General features: G+C 38.3%; 1 protein-coding gene across 2 annotated transcripts in view; it reads left to right on the top strand.

Annotated features, from left to right (window-relative positions):
- Nucleotides 1-20,313, top strand: part of LOC139943714 (uncharacterized) — a 28,866-nt gene extending 8,553 nt beyond the window's left edge. For both annotated transcript variants that reach the window (XM_071940460.1, XM_071940461.1), the window contains exons 3-6: nt 1,048-1,143; nt 11,566-11,668; nt 15,023-15,157; nt 16,210-20,313. In XM_071940460.1, the coding sequence (XP_071796561.1) occupies nt 1,048-1,143; nt 11,566-11,668; nt 15,023-15,157; nt 16,210-17,093 (1,218 nt within the window). In that variant the 3' untranslated portion in view covers nt 17,094-20,313. The remainder of the gene's footprint in view (nt 1-1,047; nt 1,144-11,565; nt 11,669-15,022; nt 15,158-16,209) is intronic.
- The last annotated feature ends 1,307 nt before the right edge of the window (nt 20,314-21,620 follow it).

Genomic DNA, 21,620 nt, shown 5'->3' with positions numbered 1-21,620 from the left:
TAAAAATATTATGTAGTGCCATTAGCGTTTGAGTATACCATGTGTACCTACCATGATAATAGTACCAGTGCATGTAACTATACCCGAGGCCCACACAGTTTTCCAATTATACGAGTTTCTGAATCCATTGTCATGAGAAGAATCAATACATATTGTGTACACATAATGTATAAAAAATTACATTATGTAGTATGTTCATTCGTAGCTCAAAACACATCGTAGCGTGTATCCATTACTGGGCAGTGGCATGTTTCATTAATAAACGCGTTTAAACTCAATACACAAAGGCTAGTGATTAATGTTTTATTCGCATACACTGTATGTACCTCACACATGATGTTAAAAGGCTAATTTCATTGGGCTGCACAATGATATTGAGCATTTATTTCATGTTTAGTTTTAAAAGCAGACAATTGATCTACTTAGACAATTTACCTTCAAGCAAAGATCTCTGGTTCTTTCATGAATGGCTAACACATGCATTGAATTAAATGGACACCATGGCCTCCACTGCCTTCATCTTGGTGCCCCTCCAAAAGTTTCCTTGCAATCTTGCAATGAAATTGCCCCGCCCTCTTAAAGAGGCCTGAAACCTAAAAATCATTTCACTTTAAAGCCATTGGACCCTTTTGGTTCAGAAAAAAAAAAAAAAGTTCACAGATTTACAAATAACTTACAGGGTTTACAGAAGGCAATGGTGAAAGACTTCTCTTGAAATATCATTCCATGAAATGCTTTACTTTTTGAGAAAACAGCAAAACAATATAAATTCTTGTTAACAAGAATTACGGATTTATTTTAAACACATTTTCCGTTGTTTTCTCCCGACTCCGATGACCGATTGAGCCTAAATTTTCACAGGTTTGTTATTTGATATAGAAGTTGTGGTACACAAAGTGTGGGCCTTGGACAACACTGTTTACCGAAAGGGTCCAATGGCTTTAATACTGACAGGCCTCAATTTGAATTGCGGCCACAAAGGCCATGGCATCTCTCGGTAAGATTTATGCTTTAAATATATTTCATCTTCTCTTTTGGCATTTTCAGGAGGCCTTGGAGCGAGACAGACAACGTTTCATCGTTGGTCAAGAGCTGATCCCTGAGGATTTGGAGAAGGAGGAGGAACTGGAAGACGTCCAAGAGGTCAGTCGTTAATCATTTCCGTTTCATCGCATATTATTTAGGGTATATATATTTAGTATTTCTGGTGTTATTTATTTATTCAATAATATTATTATCACAATAAATTGAAACAGGTGGCCCAAAAGCCCATGTACAAAGTTTAAAAAAAATTACATTAAAATGTTACAAAGTTACAATAACAAACATACAACAAACACAAGAGCCAACAAGTGGCTTAATCAATTACACAGCAAACTGAAAACAAAATCAACTTGAGACTAGGAAAATACAAACGAGGAGCGAGCAAGATGGTCATTGTTGTAAACAACAACCATGCCCCTTCTGTGGCATTATTATGCCTTTCAAAAACCTCTATGATGTAATCAGAATAATTCATGGGTAGATGTACAAGCTATTTGTTCATCTCAGACCCCGCAGAGGATTTGTTTATACAAGGAAATAATGGAAAAACAATAGCAGAATTCCATAAGCCTGGTGTCGATTTCACAAAGAGTTAGGACTCGTCTTATCTCGAGTTCGGACGAGTAACTCGTCATGACTTAGGATTAATCTTAAGGTCTGCATGCTACAGTGTAGGGTTGGGACTCGTCCTAAGTCCTAAGATTAGTCTTAAGTTAGGAAGAGTTGTGTGAAATCGACGGCTGATCCCTTTGTGTGTGGAGGGGGGGGGGCGGGTTCTACAATGTGAGCAATTTGTTTTAAATTATAGTTGACTAAATTATTAGGCTATTGATTTTTTATTGATTACAAGAGTTTACTAGAGCAAATACGTAGGGGGCAAAACTTAAGTAACATGCATTTGCAGTTTACTTTTTTCCAAGATACTCCAAGGTTGGCTTCTTATATAGCGCACATGTCCGTCACTCAGTGACGCTCCTAGCACTGTAACATACAGTGTTCCCTGCAAGTTGTGGGACTATATGTTTTTGAACTATGAGACATAATCCTGAGAGCACCATGTAATGTTTTTACAAGGTGCTGTGGCGCAATTTGCTGCCGATCGGACCAGTGTACATGTACTCAAGTTTGTACACAGATATTCGTACATACGTATTTAATACATTTTCATATTACACAGAGCGCCACTGCGTGAAATGTCTTTGGGGCAAGGTCGCTCTTTTTGTAAGTAGCTCAATTAGGGCTCATTAGGAAAGTACGTTTGCAGCAAAGTACAATGACCCTGCCCTTGTGCATCTTTCCAGAATGATTTGCTCCATGGATCAATATAGATGATGATAATGATGTTGTTGACTTAAAAGTGCCCTTCTTCTTAGATTAATATCCGGGGCTCTAAATTAACAGCAGGCTGCCAGCCTGAGGCCAGCAAATTTGCTGCTGAGCTACCAGCTAGCACAGGGTGTTATGATGCTCAATTCAATCCTTGATCTTGGCATGAAAAACAACGGCCAGAGTTGTTTATGTTTAGGCGAAGATTTTCAAATCAATAATTTTATAACATAGGCAAAGGCACATTGACGATTACATACTGTAGACCAAAAATAATAATTTTAATTCATTTTTAACTCGTGGTGAATCGTCTGACTGTTTGAAAAAGAGTTCCATCTGCACGTAATAGATTGCGCAATACTGTGTACTGTTTACATGTATGTCAATTTATCTTTGTGCATGGTCAATATGTTTATTTTGGGGATTTACAGCAACACTCAGATTCACTTCAGATGAGTCGTCAATAAATAATAGTAGCTTCTTATAGCGCTCCTATCCTTCACTTACTGAGGCTGAGGGCGCTTCAACATTCAGTATTTTCAGTAATTGAGATCTTGTACTTAGTGAGCCCAGGAGTAAAATTCACAAAGAGCTGAAACTGTTCCTAAACCTGTGTTCATGTATCAATCTTAATTGCTGAGCAAAGTGTGATGTCACAATGCAAATCACTATGGCAATACTGACAGCTCAAGATAAATCTTAAGGCTTTGTGAAAGCATGTCCAGGGTTTGGTTTCACAAAAGAGTATTATTATGATTGATCTTCAGCTGTGATCCATCCATCTTAAGTGATGAGCAAAGTGTAATGCCGCAATACACATCGCTTCGGCAATACTCTCAACTCATCTTAAGGTGATGAGACTAAACCCGGTTCGCGGGAGTTTTTCGCGCAAATATTTCTTGCGCATTTGTGACGTCAAAATTTGCATCAGATTCGCAGGAAGTATGAACCAGGCTTAAGTCAATTTCGCTCCCTGTTTCCTTTTGACTTCAACAGTGATGATGAACTTCAGTGTGTGTGTACAGTAAGTGTATTGGTTCTTACAGTTCCATGGGGGTCAGATTTCCATCTTATAATATCTTACCATAGAGCAATGAACAGAGGAAGGCAGTGTATGTTTGTATTGAGCCACTTCAGATGCAACTTAATGTAGCAAAGTGTATAATGCATGAGCCTCATGCAATGATCTATCGTACTGGATAGAGCTACATGTACGTGTCTGACATACTCGTACATATGTACATAACGGTAAATACATTGTCTGACCGTGCCATTATCAACAAGGTTGTGTGCAATTAACATGTAATAAATGGTCGTATCCGAATTTGTCTACGGCTGTTGTTAGGGATGTTGCTAAGGATGTAATGTACTTCAACGCAAAATGACGCGAAAATCTAGCTGTATTCAGAGTCAATTCAGATGGTGTCCATACATGTAGAAATTTTGAACTTAAAAATTGTGAAATGGTCTCTTCACTTTCGAAATAGAACAGCTACATTTTCCCATGACCACTAACATGAATAGATAAAATCATGTGGGAGTATTAAGTTGAAACAAAATTGGGTGTGCCAATCCTGGTGGGCTGTAAACAACATTTAAAAAAGTATTTTCCCCTGAAAACAAATAATGCAGACAATTACAAACTTTTCATTTTATAAGTATAATGTAGGCCTATGTTGAATAGATTTTGATTGCAGAATGTGCTAAGCCCACTGCTTACCTTTTTATGGGCTAGGTCTGGGAGAGCACATCTTTTTTTATTACATTTTTTTATTATTTTACTTTTGCCCTCCCTGGACGGCCTGTACATGTGCTTGTTTTAATTGTACTGTCCGAAGAATTAAAATAAATAAATAATTAAAATTTTATTAAGATCTGTAGTGTGTAAATGATATTAAAGGGAAACACATTGCCTTGGATAAGCAAGTTGGTCTATGAAAAGTGTTTGGAACCAATTGTTATGAAGTTGTGCATACAAGTGGTTAAAAAATATTTAAAAGTAGAATACAACGATCCACACAAATATACCTTGACGATGCATGGTTTTCTTCCTACTCTGCAAACTATGGTCAACCATTTTGTGGAGTCAAAAATTTAACATCACAAAATGGTGTGCCTTGTAGGATCTCAAAGTATCAAGCAATTTCAAGGCATATTTGTGTGGATCGTTACTAACCACTTCATTTCATACCAAACGTGTCCAAACCATTTTTATACACCAACTTGCCCTATCAGAGGCGCAACATGTCCCTTTAAACAAATTTAATCCAACACAAATATACCTTGACGATGCATGGTTTTCTTCCTACTCTGCAAACTATGGTCAACCATTTTGTGGAGTCAAAAATTTAACATCACAAAATGGTGTGCCTTGTAGGATCTCAAAGTATCAAGCAATTTCAAGGCATATTTGTGTGGATCGTTACTAACCACTGCATTTCATACCAAACGTGCCCAAACCATTTTTATACACCAACTTGCCCTATCAGAGGCGCAACATGTCCCTTTAAACAAATTTAATCCAACGTTTGCTCAAAAGTAGTCAGCAGCCTTTCCACTCCTGAAAGCGCTTTCATCCAGGCATACTGCAAATGAAACCAACGCTCAATTCAAGCGAGAGCCATTCCACAGGGTACGATTACAACATAATGGCACACATGTTTGTATTGTGGCTCTTTAGTCCCATTTCAACTGTCCTTCTGTCAATCGATCACACATTGAGATGATGAGGATGAATGTGGCTTCTATGGTAACGATATCTTCAAGGTATATTGCGGCCGGCCGATAAGAGTCTTATAAGTTGCTACTTTGAAATTAATGTAAACTATGGTGGTTTGCTGTTTTCACTTAAAGCCATTAGACACTGTGGTACAGAAAAAGAAAGAAAAAAAGTTCACATATTTACAAATAATTTACAGGGTTTACAGAAGGTAATGGTAAAAGAATTCTCTTGAAATATTATTCCATGAAATGCTTTACTTTTTGAGAAGACATTAAAACAATTATCAATTCTCGACATCGAGAATTACGGATTATAGTAAACACATGTCATGACACGGCGAAACGTGCGAAAACAAGGGTGGGTTTTCCCGTTATTTTCTCCCGACTCCAATGACCAATTGAGCCTAAATTTTTACAGGTTTGTTATTTTATATATAAGTTGTGATACACAAAGTGTGGGCCTTGGACAATACTGTTTACCGAAAGTGTCCAATGGCTTTAATACACAATCTGAGAAGTGTTGCTGTCAGGAACTCTTCGCAGAGTGAAATTTTGAGGGATAAAAACTTAAATATTTTTCCATAACCACATTACTTCGAAGTGAAATGATTCTCAAAGTGCTTTTCAAAGAAGTGGTTCTCAAAGAAGCTGCTGTAATCCTAACCAGTTAAGTTTTATAGCCATTAATTTGAAGAGTGATTGCTAAACAGATAGGCTTACCTTGAAAAAATATTTGATGAGTACACGTACGTAGGTCTACAGTATATAAGTAATGACTTGAAAACAGGTGTTTCTGCATTATGCATTTATAATGCATTTATGCATAATGTAGGAACAACTGTCTGCAAATGTCAATGTCAGCAGGCAGCTAGAACTAAAGACAATCTGCCTCATTAGAATTTAAAATATAAATTGCATCTGGAAAATTTAGCAAACGAGTATCGGCTTTCACTTGTCCACTGTCTGTATTGAGGGTTTGAGTGAACAATATCATGCCTTAGGAAAAGTTCCATTACAAATTTACATTTTCCTCATCTTACCCTTTACCGGGAGGAGATTGCCATGCATCTTCAAGACACTGTTCAAGGCCTGCAGTGGGTAGTATAAGAACTAGTTTTTGTGGTGAATGGTCCCCTTGGTTTATTCTTATACATGTATATTACCTTTTGTTGTGGGTGAGGGTGGATAATCAGCTAAAACTTTCACAGGCGACTTGCATTGCATATTTATTTATTGACCCGTTGCATGCGACGTCACACTCTCAAAAAGGAGGCAGATCATTGGACAATAGCTGTTCTCTGTGCGTAAGAACATGCGCGTGACCTCAGCGTACCTGCAGCGTTTCAAGTTGTACAACGGGAGCTATTGAGTTTTTACACAATACAGAACCCGCCTTGGAACAATGCGCATAATTTATGTCAACTCTCTTTTGTGCATGTTTGTATACGATTTTGAACCAGGATGATACCCAGGATGGAAACCCAGGATAGGCACATGTGAGTAAGCTGCACGTTTTGCAAGGGGTCTATAGATAGTTTTGCCTTAAAGTATTACTATTTGGTGACAAAAACCAATTATAGACCCTACCTTAAAGGTTATCCTTTTCGTATAAACAGCCATACTGAGTGCTTATTTGTCCTTTCCCACCCTGCTTGTGTGCGTACTCGTCCTTCCCCCCCACCCTGCCCGATACCCAATTTCAATTTATCATGAACACTGAAAGGCAGGTCAAATACCTTGAGAGTGCCTTCTGAGATTGTCACCAGGTACTTTACATAGTGTACATGTACCCATGGGGGACAGAGATGTTGATTGAACACCTTGGGCCATATTGCATCCACTAGACTCAAATAAAAATGTATTAGGCCTACAATATAGCTGGCATCAAGCTGTATTGAGCATGTTAAAATGGGGGTTTTGTTTAATGTAAAATTAATGTAATGCATTGTTTAAATGCTTCACCAGTAGTGTTTGACAGAGGACAGTGATCTGCTGCATGTTTGTCTGTTATTATTACCCACTTCAGACTTTCGATATTAAAATAAGAATATAAGAATAATTTCAAGAGAGGAACAAAAGATATTTTGTTTATATATGCTTAAAGGCAGTGGACACTATTGGTAATTACTCAAAATAATATTAAGCATAAAACCTTTTTTGGTGACGAGTAATGGGGAGAGGTTGATGGTATAAAACATTGTGAGAAACGGCTCCCTCTGAAGTGCCATAGTTTTCAAGAAAGAAGTAATTTTCCACGAATTTGATTTCAAGACCTCAGATTTAGAACTTGAGGTCTCGAAATCAACCATCTAAACGCACACAACTTCGTGTGACATGGGTGTTTTTTTCTTTCATTATTATCTCGCAAGTTTGAAGACCGATTGAGCTCAAATTTTCACAGGTTTGTTATTTTATGAATATGTTGAGATACACCAATTGTGAAGGCTAGTCTTTAACAATTACCATCAGTGTCCACTGCCTTAAACATGATTCCTACCTCGGTCGACTCGAGAGAGAGAGAGAGAGGGGGAGAGAAAGTCAAATTAAGAGTTTCATTTTGATTGAAATTTCATGTGCAGGTGTTCTTTTGGTTACAAAAAATTAGCCTAGAGTGGGTTGACTGTCAGGAGTCCCCACTGGCTCCAGCATGGAGCTCTAATCTAATGTGGTAGTAATGGCAGAAAGCCCCCGAGCAGGTACTCAGAATTCCCAGTCCATAGTCACCATCTTAAATTAAGTTAATGCCGTCGCGTGCCCTTTACCGTTTGGTAATTCTTAAAGACCAGTATTCTCACTTAAAGACAGTGGACACTATTGGTCTTTGTCAAAGACTACTCTTCTAACTCAACATACATGTATGCATAAAATAACAAACCGAGGGAGCCGTTTCTCACAATGTTTTATACTATCAACCTCTCCCCATTACTAATTACCAAGTAAGGTTTTATGCTAACAATTATTTTGAGTAATTACCAATAGTGTCCTCTGCCTTTAACATCATAATGCATGAAATAAAAAACCTGTGAACACTTGGGCTCAACTGGTCTACGGGTCATCAGATTTGCAAGAGAATAATGAAAGATGAAAGAAAAAACACCCTTGTTGCGTTAATTATAAAAGGCTTCAAGCCTGATGAGGTCTTTTATTGTTTGAGTGAGAATTTACCTCTTTCTCAAAAAAATACACTACTTCAGAAGGGAGCTGTTTCTCACAATGATTTATACTCTCATCAGCTCTCCATTGCTCGTTACCAAGTAAGTTTTAAAGCTAACGATTATTTTGAGTAATTACCAATAGTGTCCAGTGCCTTTAATTACAAAAAAGCCTCAGGAAGTCTAATCCCCTAGCCATTGTCACCATCTTAATGCCATTATTTTGTGCCCCTAGAGGAACAAAATTGATGCTAAACACTTCCCTGTATGAATTAAAGACATCCAAGGTCTTGGTTATTAGCAGAGATCCTGCCCCAGACTCAGGATCTAATTAAACAGCTGTTGACGCGCCTGTTGTCAAGGCAACAGCAGTCCGGAAAGGATTGATCATGAAATTCTCCGTTGTGTGTGTTTCTTGTGCGCTGCAGAGTGAGCGCTCGTCGTCGTCCACGCAAAGTTTGTTAAACCATGTGCACAATGCAAATATAGTCGCGATGCGTTTATCGAGTGCCTTTGTTTTTAACATGCGATTGGATGGCTTTATTATGACATTAGAGTCAGGGTACTGGGTGCGTACATAATGACGATTTTAATGATGAAGTGTGTGTGTTTGTCGCTCATGTTCATAGCACTGAATTACTGTAATGCCTCCAACATGTCGAAGGCCAACTATAATGTATGGTCTACAAGATGTAATGTATTCATTAATACCTCGGACAGTTTTGCTGTTCCTATTGGTGGAGAGCGTGCAAGTGTGGGTGTTTAAAACGGTTAATAATGACCAGCTGTTGTCAACCGGTTGTTTTTGCATATGTTTAGATACATACTACGCGAACAAATGCATATCCGAAAACTGTCTCAGTCATAAAAATGCAATACGTGTACAGAGCTCAAGGACGTCGGAAAACTGATAAGTTTGACAGAGTTTCTTAATTTATTACGCCTTTTATCCAAAAAAGGCATTTATGAATGGAAATAAAAGAGAAGTGACTCGTTCTCAAACTGCCGTTTAAAACCTAGCAGGCTCGGCCCTGTATCGCACAGCCACAGCCCTTCCGGTTTTAAACGGCAGTTTAAAAACTTGCGCTACCCTTTTATTACCTAAGTAATTACCTAAGTTATACTTATTACCAATCAGTAATCCCAACAAATGCATAAAATAATAAAAACCTGTAAATATTTTGCCTCAATTAGTCATCTGTGATGCAAGAAAAAAATTAAAGAAAAAAACACACCCTTCTTGCTCGGCAATGTTTTTTAATGCCATTGCTCTTCATTGGTCATTATAACTTGTAGAGTAATTACAAAAAAGTGGCTCAAGATTCTGCATGGCTGAAGATTATGTACAGCTGCATGGCCTTGACTTGATTGATTGACTAAAGATACACCCTACCTTTAAAAAATAAAATGTAGGATTTGAAACTTACATAAATGAGTTGGGGTGGCTCTGAAAAGAACCGTTGCTTTCATCTCGACATTTCAATCAGTATGCCCTGATCGTCTTCTGGAGAAAATAATAAAATGGTTTTACTTGAAACAGATTCATCTGGATTGCTCATATGTCATAAAGAAAGTAGTAGTCAGGTACAACAGTGTTCTTGTATCTCAGCTATCGGGAACCTTATTCACTCGTTTGTCGATTGTGTAGATAGTCTGGCTAACCTTGATGGGTTTTTGAATTTTGTGTTACCCTAACACAGTGTGTTATATTTATAAGCACTGTTAGACTTGTGGACAAGTCGTTAAATGTTTGATGCGATGGTAGCGTTCTGACTTTCTCCACGATTCTCGCGACGGGCGATGTTCTTTCAATACTGCTGGCCCCCACGAGACAACTGCTCTTGTGATTAGTTAATGGAAAGCAGGAGGAGCCAGCAGGCTCGCATGAGAGCAGTGATCTCATGCCTGAGAGCAGTTCTTGATCGCAGTGAGCTACATGTACATACAACATTAACGACTTGTCAACAAGTCTAAAGCACTAGTATAGAAGTGTCTTTTACACAGACATGGCGCATTATAAATTGCCACTTTTTTATAGATTTAAAGACATGGTAATTGTCAAAGACCAGTCCTTTCCACTTGGTGTATCTCAACATATGCACAAAATAACAAAGCTCTGAAAATTTGAGCTTGATTGGTCGTCGGATTTGAGAGATAACTATGAAAGAAAAAAACACCCTTGTCACACGAAGTTGTGTGCTTTCAGATGCTTGATTTCGAGACCTCAAATTCTAAACTTGAGGTCTCGAAATCAACTTCCTGGAAAATTACTTCTTACTTGAAAACTACATCACTTCAGAGGAAGCCATTTCTCAGGATGTTTTATGCCATCAACCTCTCCACATTACTTGTAACCAAGAAAGGTTTTATGATAATAATTATTTTGAGTAATTACCAATAGTCCAATATTATCCACTGCCTTTAAGGAAACGTCTCACTTCAAAGTAATGGGGTTATGTGAAAAGATCAGTAATTATGCCCCAAACTGAATCTGAGAAAATTCCTATTAGAGATTATTCTTTGTGTCTGGACAAATTCGCTCCGGAATTTCGGCAATATTTCAAAAACGCAACAACCTTTTGAAATGAAATGTTGAAATGTTAGTTTGATACATTTATATAGGATTCAAACAATCAATATGAATGATTCCAAAAACCAAAGGTATACTTCGCCTCTAAGCTGTTTACTGAGCATGTCTAACCAGTCAATGAACATTGAAGGGAACATTTACAAGGATGAATGTTTGCTTAAACCTTGGGAGATAATTGCTGAGAAGATGTCATCAGGTGGAATGAAACTCAATGTCACTTAACCTACATCTTGTAATAGATCGATATATACCTGTATTGTATTCCACTTCACTGGAATATTGTCATTAATGCCCCTGTTCAGACCTACATGTACATTTATGCGCGCAATACTGAGCATGTGCGCGCACACTCAGATTCGCAAAACAGGACCGTTAGGTCTGCTGCTGCCAGCGACTCAAAAGTCTCCCTATATTGCAAGATGCAAATGTTAGCATCTCTGCTAGTAACAGAATGGAATTGGAATCAGTTCAAAATGTTATGGAGCTTCCAAGATCTCTTGTACACTCCATTGTACCCTTAAAGTGAGATTTTACTTTCAAGTACGTGTTCATGTAAGCTACAATTTACATAGTGCAACCAAGGTTCATTTTTCCCCAGCGCTAATATGTAATTATGATTTGGTAATATCAAAACTTTTTGATGGCCCCAGAATCTCAATATTAGCCCCACAATATGTATTTCAGTTCACTGTCTTTATAGTTTTGTTTCTTCTTTTTTGTCTGTTTCTACAGTCAGCAGCTGAGAAGTTTCAGAAGGAGTTATGCTGGTGTATACAGCAGGCTAAGGTTGGCCTAGCCAGTATCAAACCATCTTCAAAGGAAGCCAAACCTCAGAGTAAGTAATGCTGCTGCGCAGTTACTGACTGGTAGGTAAATGTCTGAACATATCACTCCCATCCTCTTCAAACTCAACTGGCTACCAGTCAATTACAGAAATTCATTTTAAATTACTCCTTCTCACTCGTCCGTTAGACCAGGTCTGAGGTCATCAGGCAACGGGCTCGTTGTTCCTCGTACCTGCTTGGCCAGCTACAGGGACAGGGCCTTTTTCCTGTACTGCCCCATGGCTCTGGAACAGCTTACCCGTTCACATCATAAAAACACACATAACATCTCACTCTTCCTGCACCAACTTAAAACATATCTTTTCCAGCAGGCGTTTTCATGAACTTGGGTTTTTTTCTTCCTTTCAGACCGGCCCCTTTGAATGTTTCACAGATAAAGCGCGCCTTATAAGTGCTGTGTTATTATTGTGTTATTAAGTAAATTACCAAATTGACTAGTGGGTCACTCGCCTCTTTAGGCACTGACGGGGCCAAATTCTAGTGCGAGAAGTGAGAACCAGACTGGATTTGATAATAGTATCATCAACTAGACAGGTTTTAGGATGCAGCCGGTGCTTTGTGAGGACTGTGTGAAGAGCTGCTGAAGCTTCGGTAACGTGTGCCAAACGTGGGCACGTATTGTGTACCCTGTGCAGCTCTGACGCCTCATCAGGATCTAACATTTACCCAGCCATGTGTGTACTCATAACCAAGGCTAATTTTGGTTTCTTCTTGTCCAAGAATGGGCATATTACCATAAACAAGACAATAAAGTGGGCAGAGATAACGATCGTACTCAGCTGGATAAAGAAATCAATCTCACTCAAAAGTGTCTGAAGCCTCTATAAAAAAATATATATCTTCTTCTGGAGAGCCATGTAATATGACCGGGAAAAACGATCATACCTAGCCAAGCCTTCCCTATTCTTGTGGCTCCAGTCTTTATGGTGTAACTGTCCCTCAAGTACGACAGGGCTGTTTGTGTTTTGTCTTTTACTCGTGACATTTGGGAGCCATGGTTGATTAAAATGAATGGAGCATATGATGAGAAAAGAGTCGGCTTACATTCTGCGTGCCTAGTTTTTTTCATTTTGACAATTTTTTTGTCTTCTTGATGGTGGTGGATTTTACTATCGGCCCCGTTACAGTGCAAGTTTTAAAATTGCTTCAACAATTGATGCATGCACAGATGATACATGTAATGACAGAACTACACATGGAACTTGTCTGATTCTATAAACCTGAGTATTTAATAATGACTTGTGAAAATGACTTTGTACACTTAAAAACAGAATGTACACAATGTATTTTTTGTAAACTCAGGGCTCGAGTTCAGGTGGAAAATTCACAAGACCAGAATGTACAGCCAGAGTCAATATATAAGAGAAAGCTTCGTAACCCAGTTTAACATGCATTTAAGTTAACTGTTTTTATTTGAACAACTGCTAAGACACTCAAGAGAAGATTAGTATTGAGTGTACGTCATTATGTCATTACTCAATAGAATTGAGTGGTATTTCATCAGATCAAAGTCAATATTTTTCTTCAAGACATTACACAGTGAGATGTTATTGTTCATATTGTTTAATAAAGACAAGAAGGCTGGATTTGACCAGTCATACTGGCCCAACGCTAAAACTACATGTAGTGGCCTCGGGCCTGTGGTTCAGTGTTAAACGGTGGCACGGTTGGCTTGTGCTTAAAGCGCTCGCCTCTCACCAAGGTGACCCCGGTTCGATTCCCGGTCGGGACATATGTGAGTTGAGTTGTGCGTTGGTTCTCTGCTGTGCCACGAGGGTTTTCCAGACTATCCGGTTTTCCTCCCTCAGGAAAAAATCAAACACTTTCGATCTTGGCTGTGCTCCGTGGTCATAATGGGTTGATGTGGCTTGCAGCTGAATGCGCCCTTGCATGCCTGCTTCTCAAACACGTTGTAGCCGCGTCCTTCGCAATTCAGCTCTTAGCTGCGAGTAAGGACGATTAGCCCCCCAAATTATTATTATTATAAACTCGAACCCTGAAACTGTTCTGGAAATATTTTACCAAGTGTCCTCATACTTCATTAATTTTTCACTTTCAAAATGTAGACATGAACATGATGACACCTTAAAGAGGATGTGTCCTCATGATCATAGTCCGCTTGTGGCTGGCCATGGACATTTTAACTCTCACCCAGTTGATATACGCGTGAGTGCTGAGTGATTGTCACATCACAATCAAGAGTTTTAAAGGACTTCGTCATTATTATCGCGTGCATTTTCAGTAACTGAGTTGAGATTTCACAAGTGTCACGACCCGAACTGAAACCCACACTCTGCTGATCAGAAACACCAGAGCCTGACTCCATTGATCCTATCCGCTCGGCCACAACTCGCCAAGATTAAACTGATGATTTGACAGCTGAAATGAATACTATGTTAGCGCTTTCTATAAACGCACATGAACTTGTACATACCTTTTTCCTGACGTCAAGAATTTTTTATCGATCTCCCTGTGCCTTCAAATTTTGTTCTTTTGCGGAATTGCAATCAGTTGAAACTCGACCTTGTTACATGTATGACTTCAAGATATATCTAATTGAAAGGGTAGAGAGTCTGTCTGTGAGCCTCTCAAGTGTTACATCCTGTAATATTAAAGGGCTTCGTCTTCAGACATCTTAGACCACGTGGGTGGGAACTGTTATTCAATTCTCATGGTTTCTTTTTATTATATAAAATCTCATCTCTGCATACACTTTGTACATGTACAACATGCCCAGTCAGATGCGATATTGCATTTAGTGCTTAATATGTGGCATGGCTTACCCCTCCCCTACATGTACCCCCTTGGTTTTCATTGAGTTTATGACACTGTATCAATACTTTACTGGCGAGGCGTGGTATTCTGCATTTGTGCAATTTTTTTTAACACCAAGAATTACAAACTTTTTTTTTTTTTTCAAGCCTACATCCGTATGGACTGTAAAAGGGGTAACCATGTTTCAGCCCTAGGAGTAGGTGGCAACGGCCTCTGGACAAAAATAATTGTAGCTCACACCTTGAAGTGGCCTTCAGGCCTTGTGTGTCTGGCGACTTGCATGAAAAAAAAAAATGAAAGAAAAAAAAGCCTTTTCCAGAGCTGCCAACTCTCCGTGATTCTCTAGAAAGTTCCCTTAAATATAAATCTTTTCATGTCCTGATGAACACATTTGACAATCTCCCCGATAATGGAAACTTCTTCCCTATTATGTTGAATACAGTTCTAAAAAATTCCCTGATTGCTGTACAAAATCTCCCCGATTGCAAGATGCCAATGTTGGCAGCTCTGCTTTTCTATCTGAGACACAGTTTTTAATCACAGGTTCATTTTGAATATTTCCTCGACAGCTGAAGAAGCTCAGAAGTTGCTTCGGACTCTGACGTCCATCAAAGCACCAATGGCCAAGAAGAGACAAGTAATGCGAGCAACGTTTGGGGATTATAGAAACAAGATGCATCAGGAAGAGAGACAACACAAAGCAAGTAAGAAATATTAATTATTATTTTTTTTACTTTTTTTTTTTTACCCGATGTGTGTTAGCACTGTATACTCAGTACTACAGATTTGCAATGGGTAAAAAAAGAAAAAAGAAATTAGTATTCTTTATCCCCGATACAAATTTAACATCCCTTATATTGCGGTACCCGCTGCCAAAACATAGGATTCAAACTGCATCTAGCTACCGGGCAACCTCAGTAGTCTAGTTGGTAAGACACTGCTCTAGAATTACAAGGGTCGTTGGTTCGAATCCCACCCGAACCTGTGATATTTTTTCACAGGACTTCGGGAAAGTACTGAGTATACAGTGCGCACACACATCGGTGTATGGGTAAAAAAAAAAAAATTATATTCTTTATCCCCGATGCAAATTTAACTTCTCTTAATAAGTAAGTAAGAAATAGATAGATTATTTTTTCTTCTTCAAAGTGGCAAAAATGCAATTAGATCCAAAGAGATGAGGTATTCAACTAATCCTTCACATGTTAAAGGGTCTGTATACGTCTGGTAATCACTCTGAATAATATGAACATGTAAATTTGAAGTGGACCTTTTCCTGAGGCATGATATTGTTCACTTTACATGTAACCTACCATTCTGACAGTTGACCCTACATTATGCAATTATGCATATTGAAGGGACACCTGTTTTCAACAGGCATTACTTGCATACTGTAAACATCAAATATTTTTTATTTAAAGGGTCTGTAAAATGTTTGGTAATGACTCAAATTAATGACAATGAAAAATTACTTGGTAAGCTTTGGATAGTATAATGGATTTTGAGAATCATTTCACTTTGAAGTTGCGGTTATGAAAAAATAGCCAAAGGCCTTTTTGAGGTATGGCGGACACGGTAGGAGTGCACTGTTTGGTTTGGGTGTATACACACAAATTGACCCAAACCTTATAGTGGTGTAGCAATGTGTCCGCCATATCTCAAAAAGGCTTATGGCCTCCCTGGTCTTCATAAAATTACAGGTTTGATAATATTTCAAATAACAATTTAAATTTTACTAATTTATTCAATAATTCAGATATGAGTAAGAAGATGTGTGTGGAGCAAGCCAGCCCTAAAAAGAGAGGATGCGGTACGTTCCTCAGGATGTCCGTAACAGCAAGTGGAGATGCAGCCTCACAGATTACACCAACCAGCAATGACCGTAGTGAAAAAGCAGGGTCATCAGGTCATCTCTCAAGGTCATCAGTGGGTCACGACCCAGAGCCAGCAGGTCATGAACTAGGGACTTCAGATACTAACCAGGGCTCATCAAGGGGGGATCAGGGAATGCCCGGCAATCAAGACGTGACCTTGGACTGTCCTGCAACAAAAGGTCATGACCTCGGGTCATCTGGTGATGACCGGCTGAAAAATGGAGAGGACGACTCAACAATGCAAGACCTTGAAAAAAGTACGGAGAATATGCATATCCTGAACCCGGAGAGCAAGGACTCTCAGAGGAAGAATCTGGATAACAATGATGAAAACAGAAGCCATGAATGGCAGCAAATCTCCCACAATCAGAACGCTGCAAACAAAAGAAAAATGTCACAAGAGGATGAGGACTCTACCACTCTGGAATTGTCGGAAGAGATTGAAAAGCCGTCTGACCTTTCTTTGAATCTCAATAAGGGAACAAACTCTTTCTCGTTTAACTTTAGTATCGGTAAGGACGATCTGGACCAGCAAGAAGCCAGACTGTCCAGGAGCCCTAATAATAAGAACATTGAGGAGTCTCAGAGTGAGAGCAGTACCCCTGAGAAGGCACTGGGAAGTGGACGAAGGAAGCCAGGAAGCAGGAAGAGGAATCGAAGCAAGAAGAAACAACAACATAAAGAAGCAACTGTTGCCACCGGCAACCAGAAGATGCAGTTGGAAGCAGACGGGGAGTTCAAGTTTAACTTCCCCGCTCCAACATAGTAGACCTTTGTCAGAGCAAAGCTGTCTTACTATTCCCTTTTTGGGGGGAGGGGGGGGAGGGTTTTGGTTCAAATCAATATAACCAGAAGATGCAGTTGGAAGCAGACGGGGAGTTCAAGTTTAACTTCCCCGCTCCAACATAGTAGACCTTTGTCAGAGCAAAGCCGTCTTCTATTCCCCTTTTTGGGGGAGGGGGGGGGGGAGAGTTTTGGTTCAAATCAATAACTGAACTAAAGAAAGGGTGCCTACATAATTTTACGTTCCTTTTCTTTGTTCTTTTTTTGACAAGTTTTCCCAACTGAAAGGTTACAATTTAATTGTTTTATTTGTTGTTTTCCTAGATTTACCTAATGGTTACAGCATTGGTAATTTGGGCAAACAAGGTTTGCCAAAGTACTCAGTGCATGCCTTGCCCATAGTCTTTATAGTGAACCAAATGGCACGCTACGTTATGATAAATGGCATGTGACTAATGGTATACTGTTAATTTGAGGCACAGTTGTACCACCATCCATTTACATAGTACATGGTCATTGAGTGACTTTGAGTGATCTGTTATGAACCAACCCTTGACAGATTCAGGTTATTGAGTCTTTGTTCTTGACAAAGGGCTAAGTTATGCCTTTGTTGGGTGAGTGATAAGGTTGTATCACAGTTTTTTTTATATGCACAATCAAGGATCAATGCACTTTACTCCATACTTCAAGAACAAACTGCATTGTTTCAAACACTATCAGCCAGCAATTTGGCCCAGGTACTTGTATACATGCAAACAATGGTATTCATTTTATGAGTCATAAAATGCTTTATATACCTCATATAGAATCCTCTAATCTGATTGGTTAAAAATGGAGATGGAAAAAGCTGTGCCCCCTTTTACTGTCAAGATGACGTCATATTTGACTACGCTCGCCCTGAAAATAACTGTCGCAAATAGGTCGTTCGTGTTAAGAAGAATCTTTACTCGGTATATAAGAGAAATATTGACTGCTTAATAATCGGGGCACAGGTAAAATATAGGCCCTCGGTGATGTCATAACCATGGCTTTGCCCTCGGCTTCGCTTCGGGAATAGTTTTGACATCACCTTGGGCCATTACTTTTAATTATATACCTCATATATAGAATCCTCTAATCTGATTGGTTAAAAATGGAGTCATGAATTAATTAATTAAATACTAATAGTTTCATCAAATTGTATTCTTTTTGTAAGCATTTAAATAATTGAAGATGAGGCTTTTCAACTGGTCAATTATTATACTGGAAAGAATTTCAGTTGCTACATGTGTAAATAACTAACTCTTGCAACTAAAATAAATGGTAAGGTAAGATGCACAGGGTTTGACATTAATTGTTTGTGTAAAGTTTTGTAATTTTGAAAGATATCGCTCGGTTATTAATCCAAATAAAAATGTAAAATTTATGGGGGGAAAAAACATAAAATTCAAAAGTAAAAAAAGGGTACAAGGAAATATACCTTGAGATTAATTTGTGTATGCTATTTTGATAAAATCTTCTAAATTACCAATTCAATCAAAATGCTAGCAAGTCAAGTAGGCCAATATCATATTTTCAAAGAATAGACATTAAGTAAAAAAACATTAACATAATGTGTCAATTTTGTCAAACTTTTTCCGGATTTTGTTTTCATTCTGATAGTGTGCCCCCTAACGTTTTACTTTTGGCAAACAAAAACCAATCGTCCAAAAAAGAACGGCTGTGTCGTTCCTTTCAATACATATTTTATGTTTAGCTGAAGTCGGCATTCTTCGTAATTTGAAGGGAACTACACTATAGCCAGCATGAACAATTATACCTACTATAAAAAAGTAACATTATCTTAGTATTGTTCAAATTATAGCATGGATGTAGCCGACAGTTATTACTTATAGGCAACGTGAAACGTCATGAAGATTGTTTTGAAATAGAAACAAAAATCAGGAAGTTGAAAGTAATTTCTGAAAAGGGACTATGTTTTAGCTAGATTAATGGCATTTAATACAAACTATTATGCATGTTAATTAATTCTACATCATGGCATTCTGATAATGTTCTTTATAAAGCATCAACAAATGTACATTAAGAATTACTGTATACAAGGAAATTTGCTTTTCAAAATTTATTCTTGCGGTAAAACTATAAAGACGTTATGGATTATGGTATATATTTCCCTTATAAAAGGGAAGGTATATGTTAAAATCACCTTTAAAGTACAGCAGCTTTCGACAGTACAAAGCAATTTGAGAATTAATTTACTTTGAAGTAAAGCTGTTATGGAAAAATATATCAGTCTTTATCCCCGAAAATTTGACTCTGATGCGAAGCACTACTGACAGTAACGTCTCTCAGATTTTTGTATTCCAATTACGGATTATTCTTCATTATAAAAAATTAATGCGCCGGATTTTCGGCTATTATCTCATAAAAGTACCCCCTTTTGAAATGGAATTTAACAGTATAGTTTAATTTTTTGCTATGTTCATTTAAAATTGCTGAATTGCAAGTTGCAGACAATAAGTGGATTAAAGACAGTGGACTCTATTGGTAATTGTCAAAGACCAGTCTTCTCACTTGGTGTATATAAACATATGCATAAAATAACAAAAACAATGAAAATTTGAGCTCGATTGGTCGTCGGAGTTGCGAGATGACTATGAAAGAAGAAAAAAACAACCTTGTCACACGAAGTTGTGTGCTTTTAGATGCTTGATTCGAGACCTCAAATTCTAAACTTGAGGTCTCGAAATCAAATTCGTGGAAAATTACTTCTTTCTCGAAAACTATGTCACTTCAGAGGGAGCCGTTTCTCACAATGTTTTATACTATCAACCGCTCCCCATTACTCGTTACCAAGTAAGGTTTTATGATAATAACTATTTTGACTAATTACCAATAGTATCCACTGCCTTTAAGTTTTTACGGATTGTTTCAAACATTGTCTCTGTCCCTTAACAAATATTGTGCTGTAAAATATTTAACCCGCTTGGGAAAAATAGTTATATTCGAAGTAAGCCTAAGTCACAGTAAACACCCATGGCTTGTAGTTTATTTTCATACTTGTGCAACGTGATACAAGTATTGGTCAGAAATCATAGAAAGCCTCCTAATAATGATCAATACTAATTATTAAAATGTAATTATGTACAGCAACAAAGTAAAAATTGTTGACGACAATTGCTTTCTGGAGTCTGAACATGTAATGGAAATGTATTTATTATGTAACCTACCATCTCAAATAAAAAACTCCTTTGTAAGAAACATTTAGTGTAGTGATTTGAATCCATTTGTCATTGAGTATAAATCATCAGGGTTTTCCATAAAAGCAATGACGGAAACTCTTCCTAGTGGTTTAAATTCTCAGGTTTGTTTAATGCGTCCCACCCACCCCAGTGTGAAATGCTACAGGGTGTGCACCCGGATAAACTCACAGTGCAAAATGTTGAAAACATTTTACCAAAAAATTAATACTTTGAGGTCTCACAACTTTTAGAGTAAAAGGGGAAATTATTTATTCATTGACTCTTGAACTTAAATCCTCTGCTCAATTTCATATGGGGAGTCCCAGTGACCATCGAGTTATACTCTCAGCAAATATGACAATGTTTTAGGGCCTAGGAGGCCTATAATTTTTATAACATGTCCAAAATTCAAGTTCCATTTTTTAAACTGAAACCCTTTTGGTGGGCTCTCAAAAAATTATGTCTATCTAATAATATTTTGAGAGCCTCGATTGAAGCTCTGTTTTCTCCCTTTTTTTGGGGGGGGGGGGGGGGTGGGGGCGTGCACCGTGCAACCACAGAGCCGTATATTGAAAGAGATTCGACATTTATGAAGCCATTTTGTGTGGGGAAAAAACGCATTTGCGAACTGTGGGTGCCTTGTCTGCTCACTCGGTTGAGCTGCATAACCGAAAATGGCGTCCAGCAACCACGTGGACGAAGGCGCAACGCTCTTAGTGCACAGCTCTGGTTGCGACAAGCAGACAAGCAGCAGACGGGGACAAATGTCACCATCAGCTTGTTCTGCTTTAAATTAGAATACATTATTTTCTGAATAATATTTGTTTTTTATCATCTAGCATTTGTTGACATCAACAACTTGTTAGTGTGGCACACCCACTTGAAAATAGTTTGGTAAGATTAATGGCGCCCTCAATCGAATATTTATTTTTATACTCCACTCCGTACATTTTTTACACTACATGATCCTTGAGCAGCCTCACTTGACCTTATAAGATGGTTTATCTTGGTATTTTCTCATGTGACCCCCCCCCCCCGGCCTGTTCTTGTCTGCCATTCTGTACAGTCCCGTCTGTGGCCTTATATGCACATCTCCATGATCCTTTACCTTTTCAATAATGTCAATATTTGATTTATTTTGTATTTTGCTATGGCTTTACCCCGTAAAAGTGCCAAAATGTACCATTTCTCTCTACGTGTCTATGTGTTATTCTCAGTTTGTTGTTCAACTTTATTAGTTCAAGTTGCCATTTGAGCATGAGTATAGCTCTATGCTTTTGAGTCAACTC

Source organism: Asterias amurensis, chromosome 11 (assembly GCF_032118995.1).
Source record: "Asterias amurensis chromosome 11, ASM3211899v1".
Classification (NCBI taxonomy): domain Eukaryota; kingdom Metazoa; phylum Echinodermata; class Asteroidea; order Forcipulatida; family Asteriidae; genus Asterias; species Asterias amurensis.
Note: the sequence above shows the minus strand (reverse complement) of the source record. Positions and strands in the feature narration are given on the sequence as shown.